The sequence below is a fragment of the Rhinatrema bivittatum genome, chromosome 15, assembly GCF_901001135.1.
Source record: "Rhinatrema bivittatum chromosome 15, aRhiBiv1.1, whole genome shotgun sequence".
Lineage (NCBI taxonomy): Eukaryota > Metazoa > Chordata > Amphibia > Gymnophiona > Rhinatrematidae > Rhinatrema > Rhinatrema bivittatum.
The window spans coordinates 63,579,160-63,599,888 of record NC_042629.1 but is presented as its reverse complement, the minus strand read 5'-3'; the positions used below and the strand labels follow the sequence as shown (position 1 = coordinate 63,599,888).

Sequence of the window (20,729 nt, the reverse complement as noted above, 5' to 3'; positions counted from 1 at the left end):
GATATGTGTGTGTGTGTGTGTGTGTGTGGGAGCACTGAGATAGATGCAAGCTCTAGGGATGATGAAATAAGAAGTCTAAAATAGTAGTAAGTGTCTTTGAGAAGTAAATTCTTTAATTTATATTAGGAAAAGCAGAGGTATTGAAGCATAGGATGTTCTCTTCGTGTATGTATCTGAACATGTGGGTGTGTTTGAGCGTGTGTGTGTGTCTGAGTATATGTGAGAAACAGAGGGATCTTGTGTGTGTGTGTGGGTGTATGTAAGAGGGAACGTGTGTGAACATGTATATGTAGGAGAGAGCATATGTGAGCATGTGTGTGAGTCTGAGAATGTGTGTGAGAGAGGGAGCATGTGCATGTGAGCATGTGTATGTAAGAGGGAGCATATGTGACTTGTTGCGGTTTCCTATTCAGTTTTTGTCTTCATGTTTCTATTTATACTTTATGGTCTCTTTATTCTATATCTGGTGAGGGTCTGCCTGTGTTCTGCATGTGTGACCGAGGAGAGGTATTCTGCTAGCGTGTAGGAATCTATAACACCTTGGTTTCTTCTGTTTTCTTAATAGGAGATGTATTGGTATTTTAGGGTCATGGTGTAATATTTGCAGTGTTGCCTTTTCATAGGTGAGATTATTTTTTTAAGTGCTGGCAGTTAGTGCTGTTTTGGTGTGGTAGGTTTATTATATCTTTCCTCCCAATCAAGGCTAAAGGCCCAGGCAGGGAAGCTTGCATTCTGGAGATGAAGGAATAGCTGCTTACATGGTGTCATCAAGAGCGTTTTGGCTTCCTGGACCATGGGATGATGTCAAAGAAGGGGTGCAGCATCTTCCAACACAGACTAGCAAACCTACTGAGGAGGGCTTTAAACTAGAATCATTGGGGATGGGAGAACAAAACCCAAAGGTAAGTAAAACATTAAACACTTGTATAGAAATGGGGGAAAAAGGGCAACATCTGGAAGACTATGTACACTAATGCTCATAGTATGGGAAATAAAGTCCCAGATCTAGAGGCAGTCATACAAGAAGCTGATTTGGATGTAGTGGCTGTTGTGGAAATGACTGGAATATAGTTATACTATCTATTCAGAAAGAACCGGGTAGGAAGGAATGGAAGCTGTAGATACCTCTATTCCAGGACTTCCCAAACCTGTCCTAGGGATCCCATAGCCAATCTGGTTTTCAGGATACCCACAATGAATAGGCACGAGATAAATGTGCATAGCACGGAGATTCAATACATGCAGATTTATCTCTTGCATATTCATTAAGGAGACCCTGAAAGCCCGACTGGCTGTGGGATCCCTAGGACAGGTTTGGGAAGTCCTGTGCTATTCTAATTTGCTGTAAATTGCTTTGGGTGAATTATTTTCATGCTGGCAGAAACAAATGAGGTACATACTTAGAATGAAGAAAAGCTGACAGGCACGAGTCCCCTCCCCCTCCGAGATTAGGGGGGATATAAATACATGTTATTGAAAGAAATGTGGCAGAGGCAAAGACCCCTCTTGCCCCACTAGCACCAGGCTGGGACAGAGGGAGACGCACCCCTCACATCATTTTAGTACTGGCTCAGAGACACAAGTGCCTACTTTTGAGTCACCAGCACTAATGAGTAGCCTCCAAGGTAAAATCATCTGGATTTGAAATGAGCTCTAACTGCAGTGACTTGCTTCAAGGACCTGAAAGAATTGTAGCTTTCTTGGTGTCTGACGAGCAGCAGTTCTCATCACTGTGGCAACTGACGTATGAAGACTCAGATCAGGCTTGCACACCCACTGTATGATGGAATAATTGATACCGATGAAAAATGACCAGGGGGTGGGCATAGGCTGCAGGGAAGTTGCAGAATGTGTCATTAATGGTACAATTACGCACTGATTCACTAAACGCTTTGGGGAAAGAGCTTGATGTACTCGGCATTTCCCCCAGAAAATCTGAACAGTGCACAGGCCCTTTAGCATGATTAAAGCTGTCTGTACTGCGTGCAATGAGACTGAAATCATTTTCTTCATAGTATTCCCATCACATGATGGGACGATAAAACTGCCAGCGTTACAAGTAATTTTACAAATCAATCTCAACTTTGTTTTTGGCCGCTGTGCTTTTTCTGCATGCAGGTGAGAAGTTATCTGGCTAAGGTAGCCTGTGACCGATGTGTGTACAAAGGAGCAATGACCTTGCTAGAGTGACCACAAAATCTGTTTCGCACATAGTTTCACCAGGAATTTAAGGTAGGGTGAAGTGGTGGAGGCAGGGGACAGCGTCGGATTTCCAGAAAACATGGCACAACCCCAGAGAATCTCTGGGGTTGTGAAGGGATTGTGAAGCTAAGTGGGAGATGTGGGTGAGCAGACTGAATGGGACGCATGGTCTTTATCTGCCATAGTGTTCTGTGTTTCTATATAATGCTCCATGCCAAAAGGGATGGTTTTTGCCCCATTGCATGCAGGGAGATGTAGTTCTGATTTATTGAAATGGGATAAAACCTGTCCTCCGTCAAGCTCCAGGGAAATCCTGCATATATGGAATCCTAACAGGGTCTGATACCTTATATAGGAGCAAAATAAAAAAATAGCAATGCACACAGAAATAAAATATTGCTTCATTTCATTCATTTTGTTTTTTTAAATTTGTTTTTCTGTCTCTTTGATATTTATTTTGGCTTGTTTCATGTAATTAAATCAAAATAAATGCCAAAACAAAAGAAATCTAAAAAAAAAGAAAAGAAAGTCCAGGTCCCTCTCCCTACCATCCCCCCCCCCCCCGAGGGTTGCTACAAATAAAAAAAATGACCCCCGAGTCCTTCCCGATCCCCATCCACTGGGTTGTAGAAATTGAAATGGGGCAGGATCAAACCCCAGTTACGCCTGCCCCTCTGGATCCCATTTTCAAAACAGCACTGGCAAGCTCTGAAGCCGTCCATTCTGTCGTCCAGCTGTTATATATTGGGGGGGGGGGGGGGGGGGGGTTGGCGGTGATGGTGGAAGAGGTGGTGGGTCCAGGGCTGCATTCTGAAAACAAAAGGAAAACCCAATGTGTTTCACTGGGTCTTTTTTGCTTCATTCTGATTGATCTGCAACAAAATAAGACAATTAGACAAGAGGACTTCCTAAATAATAGTATCCCTAAATTATCGACATCTCACCAATTCCTACTATCAGGACTCCACAACTGCTCAATCAATTTTTGAATCCATAAGTTCACTATATTACTCTTATTGTATCTATATGGTAGATTTGACAGGTCATCTCTACTACGTTAAATAGTTAAATTGTATGTACATATTATATTATATTATATTTATTATTACTATGTTAAATTGACATCTGGTTTTATTGTTCCTTATGTTCTACAGTTCTATGTAAAGCCCCCATCCGCTGTTGGGCAGTTCATCGTTTTATGTAAACCGGAGTGATTTGTCATTCCCACAAGAACTTCGGTATATAAAAATTAAAAATAAATAAAATAAATAAAATAGAATGCTTCACTGCATTTTTCGTGTCATTTCTAAACTAATAATGAAATGCCCAATAATAATAATATAAAAAAAGACATTGTGGTACCTGACCTTTGCACCCCACACACATTCTTTCTTCAGATGATGGATGAGGTAAGGGACTGATGTTCCTCTTTGTACACTGGTTCCCTGAAAGGTATCACAAGCTATTAAGATTCCATTTTTGTCCTCAGGATCATTTTGGTTATTATAATCATGGGTTAGGTGGAGTCAGAGAAACCTGCTAGATAAGTATTTGAACATTTGGTCTGTGGTACTGCATCAGGAATGCTTGACTTGATGGGCCTTGCAGTTCTTATCTGCTATCATCTTCTGTTTCTACATTTTGCAAAGAGTTATTGGGCCTGTGCATTGAAGCTTAGTGTGCTTCTTAAGGCCATTTAGCATGCACTAAAAATAGTGTGCTATAATCACTAATGGCTTAGCCACTAAACCAGGGTCAGAAGATATTTACATATCTGTGCTAAAATTAGCATGTACATGTATGACGATGAAGGGAAGTCACTTGCAAATGTGACTTTAATGCATGCACAGAAAATAGTGTGGTAATGCTCTATTCCACCCAGTATTTATCCCTCGCTAATTTAATACCTGCCTTAAACCAGGTATGCATGCTAATATTTAAAACTGCCTATCTGCCTCTGGAAATCCATCATGAAAGGCTGACCAACATGGGGCATTTCCTCTTCCCTGATGACAATTTGCCCCACCAACTTCCCTGACTACCCTTTGCTTCCTGTCAGCACCATCCGATCATCTCTTCTGATAGCCATCAGGCAACTTCCTCCTCCTCCTCCCTACCCTCCACCATGAGGGCTTACTATTTCAGAAGGTCTCTCCTCTTCATGGGCAGGAGGAATGTGAGAGTCCTGTTGCTTGCACTCTTGCCTATTCTTAATGATGCCACTAGGTGGCACTTCATCTACCATGTGGTAAAACACCACCTAGCAGCGTCATTTGGCAGCTACAGTGGTATGGGCAGGAAAGCTCTCACATCCCTCCTGTCCGTGAAGTCTAGGAACCCTCCAGAATAGTAAGCCCTCATTATGGAGGGGAGAGGAAGGAGTGGATTAGAAGCAAGGCTTGATGTGGAGGGGCTGTAAAATTGCTTGGGGAGTTGAAGGAGGATGGCGATGTGTTGGGATTAGATAATGCTGATGAAAGGAAAACTGGCAGGAGTGACCAGGGATCGGTCCTGCCCCCTTTCCTCATTGGATACCCACGAAGAAAGGGTAAGTGTGGTAGTGATGGTGACATTTTGCTTCATTGTTTTCTTTTCATCGACTTTCTCAAAGAAAAAAAAAATTAGGGTGGATATATTTTTAATTTCATTTGTAAACACAAATGTTTGTCACATTTTTCGTTTTGTTTAAAAACGAAAGCCCGCAGCTATGGCTTGTCATCAGGAGATTCAGTGGGAGAGGTAGTCTTTCGAGCCAAACTGTTCTTTCACTTCAGGATGGTTAGTGCAGGGGATTTCCAGAGGTTGGTAGCATGCATGTTATACAGTTTTGGACAAACAAGCTCTGGAGGAAATGTATGAGTGTCTACACTTTTTTTTTTTTTTTGCATAGTACGTTAAGTGTTTTAATGTGCACATTACATTTTTACTGAATTCCAAATTCTTTAAGCATTTTATTACATAGGCACCTTAATTTGTGGGGTTGCCAAAGAGCTCAAGGGTAGGAGAATTCCTGTTGGATTTGTTTCTATTCTCTTTCCAGAGACTTGGCATAAGGATGACAGTGGAGGTTTTTACACTGGCAACTTTTAATGGCACGTGATTTTGTTACGATAATTAGTGTTGCAAGTCCAATCTTAACACTCGCCTACATTTTATGTTGCTATGGTGGTTTAGGACTGCTACCAAGCCTTAGAACATTAAGAATATGATCATTTCAGTAAAGCTAATGACCTGTGAAGAAGTCTTTTATCTAAAAGCTTGGAGATCTAGCGTAGGACAGTCACATGAAAAAGACCATCTAAGAACTGTAAGTACTATTTTGTTTTGATGTTAGGAAGTGGGGATTTTGCTCCTTTGTGGCTTCCTTCCGGTGTCACGAGCCTTCATTTGTAGCTACTGGCGGAGGGCAGGAGGAGCTGAATCCGTGTCTAGCTTAGCTGTAGTTATTGCAACAAGTCGTCAACCAGGGGCCACGGAGCATGGCTCGCTCTGGAACCCATTCCACGTGGGCCACCGAATCTGGCTCCATAAAACGTTTCTGATTCTGGAATAGACCATGACAGTCCCTCTAGAGCAATGTGTACAGGCAGCTCAGCTGTCATTTTCTGTACCCAGTGGTATGGATGATACATTTTTCCTTGCCAGATCCCCTTTTTACAGAAAATGTTACCTGATTTGTCCAAAGTCTGGCATTTTCAATGGCAGTTCTCAGCCTTTTGTGTGTGTTTCATTCTGGCAAGCCTGCAACCTTAAAACGGATTCATTCATTCGCTACAAGAATTTATTGCTGTCCATGGGGCACTCACTCATACGAGGACATATTTCTGAAATGGCAGTAGGGTTTTTTTTTTTATATATCTTTGGCCCGGCAAGAAATAAATGAAATTCGGTCGGAGAAGAAAAATCTCAGGATTTGTTTGCCAGCTACCAAGTGGGGAAGGCGGTGATAACCTGCCTGCGCTCTCTCCTCTAGGAGCTACACTAATGCAGCTTGGGCGTTACGGTTTCTTTTCTGCATTTACTTTCTTCTTCTCCCAGAAGATTCCTCCTGCTCAATCAGAACTTCCCTTGGCCTCGGCACCATAAAGCTTGATTTACAACTCGTCGAGGGTTTGTGTCATTATTTTACAGCCTCCTCCCGGCTTACTCACCCCTGTCATTCCAAGGACCATCCTCAGCCGGCTGCCAAGTACCGGGGCTCCCCCCCTCTTTCGAGGGTCCTGGCCCCTAGGTGTCACACAATGGCTACAACTCCTTCCCCTTCCAGGGGCTGTGAGCACTGCCTCTGCAGTGACCCCAGCTGGCTCAGGGGCCCGAGAATCAAAACCATGTACTCTGCATAGCCCTGTGGCTACCGAGCCACTGGCTAATTCCAAAAGAATTCTGAGCCTCAGTAACTCATCTCCTCCCATCATCCAGATCACCCCCCTCTGCTGGTGCCATCCCATCCCTTAAATTTATTTACAACTTGGATTTATTTCATTTCCCACCTTTCTGAACATGAAATTCACTCAAAGCAGGTTACAGCATTCATCTTTTTTTCTATCTCCTGGCCTGGTTCTCTTGTCTAGGCCCCTAAAAATCATTCCTATATTTGACAGAAGGGACAACGAGATATGGGGCCGGGATCGGGCCTGGTGGAATACAGATGAGAATTAGAAACGTCTTTCAAAAGGATTTATTTGCATTTGACTGAGCATTGTATTGTTTATGAATTATATTTTAGGTATTTGGGCAATCCTTGGCACTGATGAGATAAACGTAGCATATTGTCTATGTATACGTACATACGCAAAGAAAACCGTGAGGGAGGCGCCAAAGGACAGGGCTTCTCAACCCTGTCCTGCAGACCCTAGAGTCAGTCGGATTTTCAGGCTTTCCACCATGAATAAACTGGGGTTCCAATGAAGGCAAACACATCTCAAGAAGTAGCGGGAGGAGGTGTGGGAGTTGCGTGGACCACAAGCTGCAGCAGACGATCACGGCAACTAATTTAGGGCCTGCTTTACTAAGCTTTTTTTTTTTTTTTTTTGCTAGAGACGCAGAACGGGGCCTATAGCGAGTCTCAAAAGAAAGCTGGCCAAGTTCCTGAAGGAAAAGTCCTTAAATAGTTATAAGCCAGGTAGACTTGGGAAAGCCAGCGCTTAATCCCCCCCGCGTGAAATACAAGAAACAGATCAGCGCTTGGGGGATCTGCCGCGTACGTGGGACCCAGGCTGACCACTGACTGGGACTTTGGCCTGCACGTGCCTCTTACGTTCTTAGATATTACATTAGATGATGAAACCTGGGCCTGCCTTCTCCGTTTGTTTCATGTATCGCCGCATATCCTCTTTCTCTGCTAGAAATGCGTGGATGTTGGTGGCATTTTATCGGACCCTGATTTAAAAGGATGTTTTCAAATTCCATGCCCGTAGGACAAATCTTGGCTGAAAAGAACACTTCTGGAAATGTTTCCTTCTCTGGGCTGCCCTCCACCCTGCCAATGATGTATTTCTGAAGCAGGACTCCACCGGTGAGTTAAAGGAGGAGAGCAAATACGAGCTCGTACGGTAACTGCTGCAGGCTCACGCCATCGAAGTAAATTAAAACTAAAGCAGAAACACAAGCTATCGCCTCATGGACTATCGAAGGGCTGCTGATCTTCAACTCATTATTCTCAGCAGATTACAAACCAAGGATCTTATTTACTATGCATTATTCCCCATCGACACGGAATGGGAGAAAAGCCATAGTAAATCAGGCCCCATGTGCTTTTCGATTTACGACAGGACAGGGGATTTGAAATGGAAGTTCCATGCGATGACAAGAGTTTAAGCTGTCCCACAAGTGATTTTTTTTCCACGTTTTATATACAATCAGAGAAGCCCCAAAAATGAGCTTCTTTGCTGAAGTTTCATTTTTAACCTTCAAAAATTTAAAGAGGAATTTACCAACCTAGTGAAAAAGCACAGGCCCTTTCCCTGTGACATAGGTAACCACAAAGCAGCAAGGACAGAGGGAGGTAAGAGACACGAAACGATCACAGCCTACGTGAAGAATTAAGCCCTGCAGCCAGAAAGCGTGAAAGGGGCCGGCGAGAAAATGATGGTCCCTTGCCAAAAGCTCCAGAAAAGAAAAACCATTACGATGCTCTGCTTCTCACTGCATGGACGTCAGAGAGCTGCGCTTCCTCCGCAAGAAAAGTGCATTTTCTACGTCACCCTGCGTGGCAGAGCTGGAGGTAAAAGGAGAGGAGCAGCTGGGCCTGTGAAAGGCAGCACTGAAGCTTGCAGCCACCGGAAAGAATTCAGAAGCCATGGGGGGGGGGGGGGGGGGGAGACACGGAACCCAGAAAAATCTTTCAGAGGCAGCTTTCACACCCAACCACACTGTGACCAAGGCAGATGCCCAGGCCTCCTCCTCTGCTATGTGGAGTTCTGGCAGTTTTGTGTACATTTTCCTCAGTTGTTCATGCAAAAAAAAAAAAAAAAAAAAAAAGAACTGAAAAAGAAGAGTTTATGGAACGATTTTGGAATTTGCCTTCTGACTCGGCAAGGTGATTTCCTACCCGCTATGATGACATCTTATAACCCCCCCCCCCCCCCCAAAAAAATAAAGTCCTGGGGAATTAGGATGAAAGTAAAAATGTGCAAGGTTTTTCCATAATGCACAAATGTCTGGCTGCAGTACCAAAAGGCAAACATCACGCAGACCTACAAATACAGGGATGCAGCAGAAACTTGGCAGTGTGACAAGAATCTGCTACAGCCGGACCGCACTCTCTCAGCAACTCCACGCGAGGATGGTTTAGCAATGTGTGAACATTTCATGAGGCAAATTTGCCCAGAGTGATGACAATGTTCCTTACGTGAATTTCTGTGTAATAAGCACAACATTAAAAGAGTTTTTTCCCCTGAGCAACTAATGACCATGGGCACTACCCATGGGCCATGGAACTGAACTGGCAAAGACCTCTTTACCATACTCCTCTACCCTTCCTACCCCTCCCCTCCCTCTCCATACATACACACAACCCCCAGGCAATGAGAGATGGGAACAGAGATTCCCATCCCTGCCCATCTGAAATGAACCCTTTTCAATTGCCCAGCACGGAGCTCTGGGTTTCAATCCCCAAATGCCTGCCGGCAGGATGCGCTGGCAGTGCAAGATACTGTTTTCTTCAGGAACAAAAACCATCAAACCTTATGTTGTTGAAAAGGTAGGCAAACTTTTATTACATTCATGTTATTCTGCCTTGTTTCATCACATGAACACAGAGAGCTAGGCGCATTAATTTGGGTAGGGTTAAAACACCCCATGCTCCTTGCTTTTCAAGAAAAGCTTCTAATTTCTTTTAATTACCATCACTTGCTTCTGTAACATGGAGACAATTTGCACTGCCATAAATACATAGAAAACTGTACAATAGTTAAATATTCTGTTTGGCTACATCTAAATATATAATTTTTAAATAATGCATTATTTTCAATATAAATATCTGAGGAGGAGGTGTTAAATAATTTTTTTTTTGCTTCTTCATTTTAATTGTGAATATAAAACACCTCTTATTTTACTCCAGTCAAAAAACACCGGATATATAAAAGAAACCTGGGTACGAGTTTCCTCACCGTCTACAGCAGCTTCAGTGAATTGACCGATTCTACAAAAAAAACTGTCCCTGGCATTGTAAAAGTCGTGGGCACAGCAGCTTTCCATTCAATGGCACCTTCTTCTTATTAGCACAGCTGGACTGAATGCCTTGTGCTGAGAGGGCATCAAATCCAGTCCAAAATGGGTTTCCAGGACAAAAACCCTACCTACCAACTGGAGGAGCTGCATTGGCTTTTCTTTTTAGGTTTTGAGCTCACTGGTGGGCAAACAGTCAAGAAATCCGCCCGGCTTACAAGTGCGATCAGTCCAAACTCCACCCTGTCCTACAGTGGGATCAGTCTGTCACCTCCAAACCATCCAGGTTGGCGACCCCGGCCATTCCAGGGGGGGGGGGGGGCAGGACAACCGCAGGGAGACGGGGGACCCCGCGGAATACTTCCCGGGGGCTACATAGTAATAGTAAGAGACTCATATTACATTTGTGGGGGAGGGGAGGCCAGGAGGTGTAGTCCATCTTTCCAAACGATGCTGAGGGGGTAGCTCACAGCGTGACTGGTACTGGAGTACCATCCTCTGCCTGCAGCAGATCCTTCTGTAGGCTGCAGCGCCTCAGCTCCCGGGTCAGAGCCTGAAGCTGCCCGGGGGGGTGGCCGGGCTGGCGATCGCCTTCTTCTTCCTCCTCCTCATCTTCGTCTTCCTCCTCCAGGATGCAGCAGAGCCGGGGGGCCCCGGGAGGTCGGCCAGGGCCCTTGGCGTCCAGCCACGGCCTCCGCGGGAGGTGCAAGGGGCCAGCGGCGAACCCCAGCCGCTGACGCCGCAGGCGCCGGGCGTCTTCTCGCCCCTTGAGTCGCCGGAAATCGCGGAAAGCGGCCGAGGCAGCCTGGCGGAGGAGGCGGGCCAAGGCCTGCGCCTGCTCGGCTCGGGGTAGGAGGGCGGCGTGGCAGCGCAGCACCACCGCCTTGTTGCGGAGCGGGTGCCGGTAGACCCAGGCGAAGAGACGCGGCTGCGGCTGCCTACCCGCCGCCTGGGCTCCGCAGTGGGTGATGCGGCGCAGTAGGTAGGCGTGGCCGGGATCCGCGGAGGCGGAGCGGCCGCAGGGGCTCAGGCGCAGCAGCCCGGCGGCGGCGCCCAGGCTCAGGCGCATCTTGCTGCCCCGGCTGCTGCCTCCTCCTCCTGCCCCCGCCTGCTCGCTGCGGGCCCAGATCTTGCGCACCGCCTCCTCCGTGCAGCCCTCACCCTTGGCCTGCAGGGTGACGACGCTGCCCAGGTAGCGCACGGTGTAGGCGGGCTCCTCCCGGTTCAGCTCCACCGACCGCCGCCGGCTGCGGAAGACGCCACCCAGCAGGCGCCGCAGGGAGCGCTCGGGCGGCAGCAGCAGGCCCGGGCAGGAGCGCAGGAAGGAGGCGAGCAGCGAGGTGTAGGCCAGCCCCGGGCGCAGGCTCTTCGCCGGTGACTTCACCGCCGCCGCCGCCTTCTTCTTCTCCTCCACCAGCACGAACTTGCTTCTTCTCTTCCAGGGTAAGAGGGACATGGCGGCTGTGGGACCGGAGCCGGGGAGCCACGTGCGTGTGGGCATGCAGAGCCCGATCGCGCCCGGACGAGCTCCTCCCGCTGCAGCGCTGGAGCCGGCGACTTCCCCTGGCGAGCTCTTTCTCCTTCTGGTGGAGGCGAGAGAGAGAGAGAAAAGCAAAGCAGCTCCGTACTACTCCACCTCCCGTTATCAGGCAAATTACTCAAAATCACAATCCAACCCCCAGGGCCATCCCAGCTGCAACACCGCGCCCAGACCCTGCCTCCGGCGCTGATTAATCAGGGGGGCGCAGTGAGCTGGCGCTTAATTTCCCGGGCATGGGGAGGGGGTGGACAAAGGATTGACGGCATTTAGCGCGCATGCTTTGAATGTTGCATGTTAGGGACGCTTAGATGGGATGCACGTGCTTGCAAAAAAAACAAACCCCAAAATGGGAATGGACGTTGTAGAATTCCTGCTCGCTTGCTGTATTTCGTACTTTGTGACCCTTGCCTGGGACCAGCAGCCACGATACAAACATAGCCCCGCGTTTCTCCATGTTGTCCGTTTCTGAAAGTTGGAGACTGCATTATAAGTCGGAAATAAAAATGGTTTTGTACGGGGGGTAGGCTCTGCGCTCCTCTCCCGTTGCCCCAGGAGCCTGCACTTCTGACTCTTTCTCCGGGAGACATAGCCGTGTAAACGTCACTAAATCAGCGCGCACTATAAGGGCAGATCCCGCATGATCTCCCCAGTGAGTGCCATCTGTTGTGCGGTGCTGGTGGCGAGGTTAACAAACCCCATCTTCAGCTCCTGATTGCAGCGCTGGGGGGCACCGTGGGATGAGTCCCAGCAGTTGTAAAAACAAATAATAATAAAAAAAAAATGGTTAATCAAAATCCCTTCCTGATCTGTGTGTGGCTCCCAAGCCGCCCGAATAAGCCTTTGCCGAAATCTCAAACATTGAAAATAAAGCATCCAACTCTCCTTCTACCAAAGTCCCACCAAACCAATCGCCCCATGACCCCTCTTCACTCTCTCACAGTTTACAAATGTCCCCCCAAAACGATGCTCCAAGGGCCAATGTCTCTTAGTGTGGCCCTTCGGGAGGACTCTGCCTCGGGCTGGCCCTTACCCGGAGTCCACGACGGCTCAGGACCAGATAAACTGCAGAAAATGCAATTCAGATTGGCATAGGTCCGACTCCTTAACCCCCTTGTGGGGTTCTGGGGTATAGCTTTGTGGGGGTTTTTTATTTTGTTCTTTTTACAAACCTTTCCACCATGACAAAAATAGCAAAAAGAAAAAGGGGAAATGATACTATTTATTTAACCAGGGTCTGCAGGGGTGAGAGGGACTGTGGCAAACATTCCCAGCCAGGCTTGTGCACCTTTGCTTAGCAGTGCACTCCTCCTGTGGCTTTCAATATTTTCTCTACCTCTGATGCTGCCCCTCTCCCCCCGCACAATCAGGAAATTATCCCAGACCAGGGTCGCCACTGTCCCCTCTAAAACGTCACAACCTTCGACTCCTTCCCAGCAACTTGGATTTCCAATCTAGAGGGTAATTCCAGCCATTTTGTTTAATTGTAAGGGAAGCTAGCAGACCCAGAATTAAGCCTGGCCCTGCTTCTGGGCTAATCCCGGTCCATGCAGGTCCGCATTTGTCATTGGGTAACTCATTATCAGACCGATCCAAGTGGTTGGTCACGGGTTTTGCATGCGCGTTCCATCACCCCTTATTCCATAAAGGGATTAGCGTGTCCAACCCCCCCCCCCCCCCCCACGAAACTAATAGCGCTCATCACGTGCAAATGCATGTTAATGAGGCTATCAGCTACTCTCCCCAGATCCAAAAAAAACAAATGCGCACCCAACCCATATATTTTTACACCCAGAATTTAATGCCTGCCCTAGAGCAGTCGTTAATTTCTGAGCAGCCCTTCTGTACATCCTCCCACTTCATATCGTGGCAATATTAAGTAGGGATGTGAATCGTTTTTTAACGATTAAAATTATCGTCCGATAATGTTAATATCGTCTTAAATCGTTATAGAACACAATACAATAGAAATTCTAACGATTTATCGTTAAAAATCGTTAAATCGTGTTAGTGCGCACTAACTGAAAATGATACAAATTGACACTTTCCAGGTCAATAAAGGTCAGTTAGGAATGAATATGTGTTCCTATTGGCTGGCTGCCCTCTTATCTATTGATGTTAACCAGGTTCCCACTGAGGTGATGGTTGGGGGGATGGGAAATGGAAATGGAAACTCAGGAACACTAACAGAAAATGATACAAATTATTGACACTTTCCAGGTCAGTAAAGGTCAGTTAGGAATGAATATGTATTCCTATTGGCTGGCTGCACTCTTATCTATTGATGTTACCAAGGTTCCAACTGAGGTTGAGGGGATGGGAAATGGAAACTGTTGGTACTTGACAAAAAAAGTAATGTGATCAGTCAATATGACTAGAACCTGTGCCCTATTCCTGATACCAGGGGTGTTGTGATCTTCCTGCACTCAGTGCCCTATCCCTGATACCAGTCTGAGACAGCTCCCTCCCTGCATTACTAGTGAGAGGCTGGCTTCACAGACAGGGGGGAGCTGCCTGACCCTCACTCCTCTGGGGTATTGTGATCTTCCTGCACACAGTGCCCTATCCCTGATACCAGGGGTGTTGTGATCTTCCTGCATGCAGTGCCCTATCCCTAATACCAGGGGTGTTGTGATCTTCCTGCATGCAGTGCAGGAAGATCACAACACCCCTGGTATTAGGGATAGGGCACTGTGTGCAGGAAGATCACAACACTCCTGGTATTAATAGGGATAGGGCACTGTGTACATGAAGATCACAACACCCCTGGTGCCAGGGTTAGGGCACTGTGTGCAAGAAGATCACAACACCCCTGGTATTAATAGGGATAGGGCACTGTGTGCAGGAAGATCACAACACCCCTGGTGTCAGGGTTAGGGCACTGTGTGCAGGAAGATCACAACACTCCTGGTATTAATAGGGATAGGGCACTGTGTGCAGGAAGATCACAACACCCCTAATGCCAGGGTTAGGGCACTGTGTGCAGGAAGATCACAACACTCCTGGTATTAATAGGGATAGGGCACTGTGTACATGAAGATCACAACACCCCTGGTGCCAGGGTTAGGGCACTGTGTGCAAGAAGATCACAACACTCCTGGTATTAATAGGGATAGGGCACTGTGTGCAGGAAGATCACAACACCCCTGGTGTCAGGGTTAGGGCACTGTGTGCAGGAAGATCACAACACTCCTGGTATTAATAGGGATAGGGCACTGTGTGCAGGAAGATCACAACACCCCTGGTGCCAAGGTTAGGGCACTGTGTGCAGGAAGATCACAACACTCCTGGTATTAATAGGGATAGGGCACTGTGTGCAGGAAGATCACAACACCCCTGGTGCCAGGGTTAGGGCACTGTGTGCAGGAAGATCACAACACTCCTGGTATTAATAGGGATAGGGCACTGTGTGCAGGAAGATCACAACACCCCTGGTGTCAGGGTTAGGGCACTGTGTGCAGGAAGATCACAACACTCCTGGTATTAATAGGGATAGGGCACTGTGTGCAGGAAGATCACAACACCCCTGGTGCCAAGGTTAGGGCACTGTGTGCAGGAAGATCACAACACTCCTGGTATTAATAGGGATAGGGCACAGTGTGCAGGAAGATCACAACACCCCTGGTGCCAGGGTTAGGGCACTGTGTGCAGGAAGATCACAACACTTCTGGTATTAATAGGGATAGGGCACTGTGTGCAGGAAGATCACAACACCCCTGGTGTCAGGGTTAGGGCACTGTGTGCAGGAAGATCACAACACTTCTGGTATTAATAGGGATAGGGCACTGTGTGCAGGAAGATCACAACACCCCTGGTATCAGGGTTAGGGCACTGTGTGCAGGAAGATCACAACACCCCTGGTGCCAGGGTTAGGGCACTGTGTGCAGGAAGATCACAACACTTCTGGTATTAATAGGGATAGGGCACTGTGTGCAGGAAGATCACAACACCCCTGGTGTCAGGGTTAGGGCACTGTGTGCAGGAAGATCACAATACCCCTGGTATCAGGGTTAGGGCACAAGTTCTAGTCACATTGACTGATCACATTACTTGTTTTGTCAAGCTACCAAATGTTTCCATTTCCCATCCCCCATATACTGTCAGTGGGAACCTTGTTAACATGAATAAATAAGAGGGCAGCCAATAGGAATACATATTCATTCCTAAACTGACCTTAACTGACCTGAAAAGTGTCAAATTGTATCATTTTCAGTTAGTGCGCACTAACTCCCAGTTAGTGCGCACTAATCGGAAAAAACGATTTTTAACGATTTTTTAACTAACACGATTTTCTTGCCCTGCCACACGATTTCTATCGTTAAGATGATATGGAACATGATTCACATCCCTAATATTAAGTTGGAGGAACCAACAATTATTTTTGGTTTTTTTTATTTAAAGTGTGCCGCTGGTGAGGTTAGAAAAACAGATGCTTGTGAAATTGAGCGTCCGTTTTCCTAACCTGGCCACCTGACAGCCACCTCTTCTGGACGCACATTTTTCCCTAGCATCTCCTTGGTATCACGACCCCTCATTTAAATATTCTATTGCGCGCCCAGGAGATGGGGCTGGGCGCACGTTAAGAGTGCTCGTTTTCCGTGCGGCTTTATTGGATCAGCCTGTAGGTGGGGGTACATTGATTGTAGTACCTCGGTCACCCTATAGAGGGAGACAGTGATAAAGGCTTCTCTCCCAGACCTATGCAGTCACATCGTGTGCTGGAAGTGTGTCTGGAAAAGTGAATATACTATCGGGGCTGACCCAGGGGCAATGTTGTGTGTGTGATTGACCTTCAAACCTTGAACACAGCACTGCTCCTGTACTACAGGCTGGTCAAGGCTGGGATTATTGCAGAGGGTTTTCCACACAACTCCAAGCGAGTGAAGGGCTGAACCCGTCATTGCCTACCCTTCCTAATAATGGGTTGAGGGCATCATATCTCTTAGGGGACTGCTGCAGCACTGCCAGTTATTAATTCAGACATGGTTTTTGCCAGCTGAAGCCAGGAGATGGGGGCCCAGCACCCTGAGCTAATGCCAAAGTGATGTAAAAAATATGAATTCATAAAATAAGCATGAAAAGGTTGATAAAATGGTCATTGCATAGGACTCGAAATCTGCTACCACAGGACAACTCCGTCTCCACTCTGCTGGGTATAAGCTGTGGCCTTGTCCAGACAGAAACTGCATGAGATTGGGGAAGCCATGGGTTGAATGGAAGAGGGCTAGAAAAGGAAATTTAAAAGAAAATTGAAGACATGTTAACAAAGGAAACATAATACAGCTGAATGACACCTCAAAACAAAGATAAGAGTTATGCCACCAGACGTTTTCTTTAAATATCCTTGCTTGCTTGAAGAATGAGCTCGGAATAGATGCTGAGGCTTTTTGTCTTGTTTTGCTTTGTCTCTCCAGCTTATTATAGGTTCCTCTTGTGACTCGAGGTCCAGGGAAATTGATCTGCCAAGAAATGTGGATATGATTAAAGGCCAAGACAGATTGTGCGTGTGCGTGCGGAAACGTTGACAGACAGCAGCTATTCAACAGACATCGAGCCGCAGCTCCCTCCAGAGAGCAGCGAGTCCATCTGGTCTGTGCTGTGATGCCATGCATGTTTAACGTTTTAATTTTGTCTTTCAGTTGTTTGTGAATTCCCAATGCTATCCCAGCAACGCTGGCCTGGGAGAGCCTGAACTTGTTAGATCTGGGAAGTTAAGCAGCGTTGGGGGCCTGGCTAGCACTCTGACGGGGAACTACCAAGAAAGACCCAGGTGCTAATGCAAGTAGCAAACCTGTGGGGTATCCTGCCAAGGTAAGAAGACAGGCCCTGTCCCTAACCTCACCCTCTATTCCCAGGTATAGCTAGAAAGAGGACAGGAAAACAAGTACATGCTGAGAAGAATGCTACTAAATTGTGTGTAGCATTTTCCAACTGAGTTAGTGGAAACACATCTCTGTTGACTTGCTTTCTACTTTTTGGAATTGCTCCAAGAAAGAGAAAAAGAAATATGACTTTATAGATTAAAAAAAGATTATTAAAAAGTTGCTATTTTTAATAACTGATTTCTGCTGCTATGGTAACAGAAGTTCTAAAAATGATGTATAATTGAGAGCTACTTCAAGTTGTCATGGCAACTGACATTTTAAGCATACTAGCCTAAGGATTCACTTTCCTCTTTGTTTCCTGGCTTTGAGAATCTGGGGTTTTCTTTAACTCATTCACTTCTTTCTTGAAAGAAAGACCCTTGGCGTGGTCTTATTTTAAATGGGGAGGGAAAAGAAAAAAAAAAAAGACAAGATCCCACACCTACATTGGCAGTTTTTTTTAAATCTAGTCTTTGAAAGCCATAAACATCTCTGGTTTTCAGGCTAGCCAAAATGTGGGCATTAACTTGGCCCCTAGACTCAATGTATGCAAATATAATTTCCTGAATATTCTTTGTAGGTATCTTGAAATCCAGATCCCTGTTTCCACTGAATACAAACTATCTTATGCATATTCCCGGTGGATGTCCTGAAGACCAGGCTAGCTGGCGAGGTGGCCCTGAAGACTGGGCTGCAAACCACTGGGCTATTCAAGGGCATCACACCTATCCGAGAGAGACTGTGAGGCGGCAGGGTCACAGGACAGCCACCGTGAATATTCAGCAGATATATCTGGGAGTAAAGACTCCAGTTAGTTTTGCATATTTTGGTTAAGATGAAAATTAAACTTCAATGCATTCCTGAAAGGACTGCTGTGATATAGTCTATCAGGGCTCACAGCTCAAAATCATGTCAGATTTCTCTTTTTCAACCTTTTCCACCATTTCAGCCTTCGTTTCTTTTTTTTCCCCTTGGGATATCTCAGCTCAGAGAAATGTGATGACAGGAGAAGACTGTATAGCCTATCTAATCTGCCCATCCACACTCCCTTTCCCTGACCATTAATTCATGTTAGTACTGCATAGAAGAAGATAATGATCAGCCTTCTAAGCACTAAAAATTACTGCATTCAAGCTCAGGAGAAAACTCGGGTACCAATCCCGCTCCTGCCGGCTGAAGGTGAACACAGCGGAGTGGAGGAAGCCGAGAAGATTTTACAAAAAGGAATCGGCTTAAAAATTATTGGATACTGCAGAATGCTTGCTGTGACCTTTTTCCTTTCTTACAAAGGAAAACTGAGACGGAAAAAAACACATGAGAGAAGAGAGAGGCTTTCAGAAGACCATACAGTGATTTATGGCAGAAGAAAAGTTAAATCAGATTGTCAGGAGCAGGGGCTTCAGATGCACTGACACCCTTCCCCTGATCATGGCTAATTTGGGGTTTAGTTCAAAACAGGACACATGACTAGGTCAGGTCCAAATCAGGAGCAGCGCCGCAGCGCTAAGAAAAGGTGTGAGACCTTATGTGGCCGTCAGACGGGGCAGGCAAGATGGCTGCCCACCCAGGATGTCAGCTTGAGGCGGGAGTCAGCATGCCATGCTGCTGCTCTCATTACTGTAAATTCCCACACGGCTGCCCCTGGGGCACCCAGCGATAGCCCTGGGTACTTAACCTTAACAGGGGCTCAGTCTCTAGTTTTTCCTTACCCCTGCTGGGCTACTAATTATAGTCTGGATGCAAAGTTTTCCCGAGCCTTATTCAGTAAAGGACTTTCTCCCCAATTTTATTTATTTATTTATTTTAAGTTTTTCTATACCGGCATTCGCGATGGATATCGCATCATGCCGGTTTACAATTAACAAGTGGAGAAGGAACATAATAATAATAAATAATAATAATAAACATTAAACAAGTGAAGAGAAAAGATTGCAGTTACAATAAAACAAGGGAGTTACACAACTTGGAACAGAGAGAGAAGCTAGGATTTTAAACATAGATAACAAATATGCCAATTACGGCATTTGTAACATTAGTGGATTACCCTATTGAAGTGGAGTTAATTATTTGTGCTATATTTGGCCAGGAAGGCAGTATATCAATACATTTAAAATATAAGCAATCTTTCTTGAGTGAGCTCTTTCCAATGTGATTCTCCTTTTGACCATGCTTAGGCATCAAAGTCTAGGGAAAAAAAGCACAGTTTTTCAGAGAAATTGTATTCACTACTACTTATCAGCCTTCACTGAATGATGCTTGCAGCCCAGGGCAGCAGGGATAGGGCTGCATTGTGCTTCCTGTATGGCATGGGGAAACCTGCATGGAGCGACAGTCGCAACTCTAAAGGGGACACAATGGGATCGGGGGTTGGATTCCATGTGGGAATTTGGTCTTCTTAGGGTAAATGTGGATAGAAATCGCTGCTAGGAAGGATAGATAGGCTTTTCGGTCTCTATCTGATTTCATTTACTATGTTACCATTTCTATAGTACCAGCAGATGCAAACAGTGCTGGGAAGGATGCTCTGTGGATTTTAGTCTAGTTAAGACACTCACACAGGATAAACAAGAAGCTTCTGAAAATGTATTATTCAAAACTAGTTTTAAAAATTTAACAAAGTTATCATCATGGAAAGTCAGGGTTCAAGATTTAAACGCAGCATGAAAAAGGTGAGTTTTGATGTGGGTTTGGAAGAGGGATCATGGCACACCAACTCAAGAAGTCTATTCTAGGCACAAAGTAGAGAAAGATGGACAGCTCCATTGGCCATGGAGGAGAAGGGCACAGATAAAAGCGACTTGGCTAGATGAACAGAATTTGTGAGGAGGGATGCAGGGAAAGGTAGAGAAGAGGTAATGAGAGGGTGCAGACTGAATGCACTCGTGGGTGAGTAAGAACTTGTTCTGTGTGTGGAAGCAGATGTAGTAACTTGAGAAGAGGAGTTACATTCTTCTAGGGATGTAAGAGGAAGACACAAGAAGCTGTGCAGCTGAATAATGGTTATTTTGACTCTGGAACTTTGCTTTCTGGGTGTCCTGTGAGACACTAGTAGCTGTCTGATAGTGTCACACCTGGCCCATACTCACGTCTCGATTCTCAGCAGCAGTTCAGGTCAGAAGTAGGTTTCATGGCACATTTACAGAAACATGCATATAATTGTATAGAATTGACCATGCATACAAAATACATTTTTATTGAAAATTAACAATGTAAATATTACTTTTAAATTAAAAGATGCTCAACCTTTGTTGTGTGTAGGCAAGTTTCTTTTGTTCTGGTTCCTGTTTCTTTCTGACACTTCCTTTTTCTCTTCTGCTCTCTCTCCCGGCAAAGCTGCCTCTTATTATTTTCTCTATCAGAACGGTACCAGATGTAAATATAAAAACACAGAGCACTCCTCTAATAGTTAAAAGTATGTTAACTAGTCTTCTACCTCATAATGGTCAGAGATGCAATCA

At 45.9% G+C, this 20,729-nt stretch overlaps 1 protein-coding gene across 1 annotated transcript; it reads right to left on the bottom strand.

Moving 5' to 3' along the window:
- Positions 1 to 9,402: 9,402 nt before the first annotated feature.
- FAM43B (family with sequence similarity 43 member B) lies at positions 9,403 to 11,588 on the bottom strand. Its single transcript, XM_029578684.1, has one exon. The coding sequence runs from the start codon at positions 11,369 to 11,371 to the stop codon at positions 10,337 to 10,339; it is 1,035 nt and encodes a 344-aa protein (XP_029434544.1). The 5' UTR covers positions 11,372 to 11,588; the 3' UTR covers positions 9,403 to 10,336.
- Positions 11,589 to 20,729: the final 9,141 nt, after the last annotated feature.

Coding starts and splice junctions, on each gene's coding strand:
- FAM43B (XM_029578684.1), bottom strand. CDS start 11,371: ATGCCCACACGCACGTGGCTCCCCGGCTCCGGTCCCACAGCCGCCATG.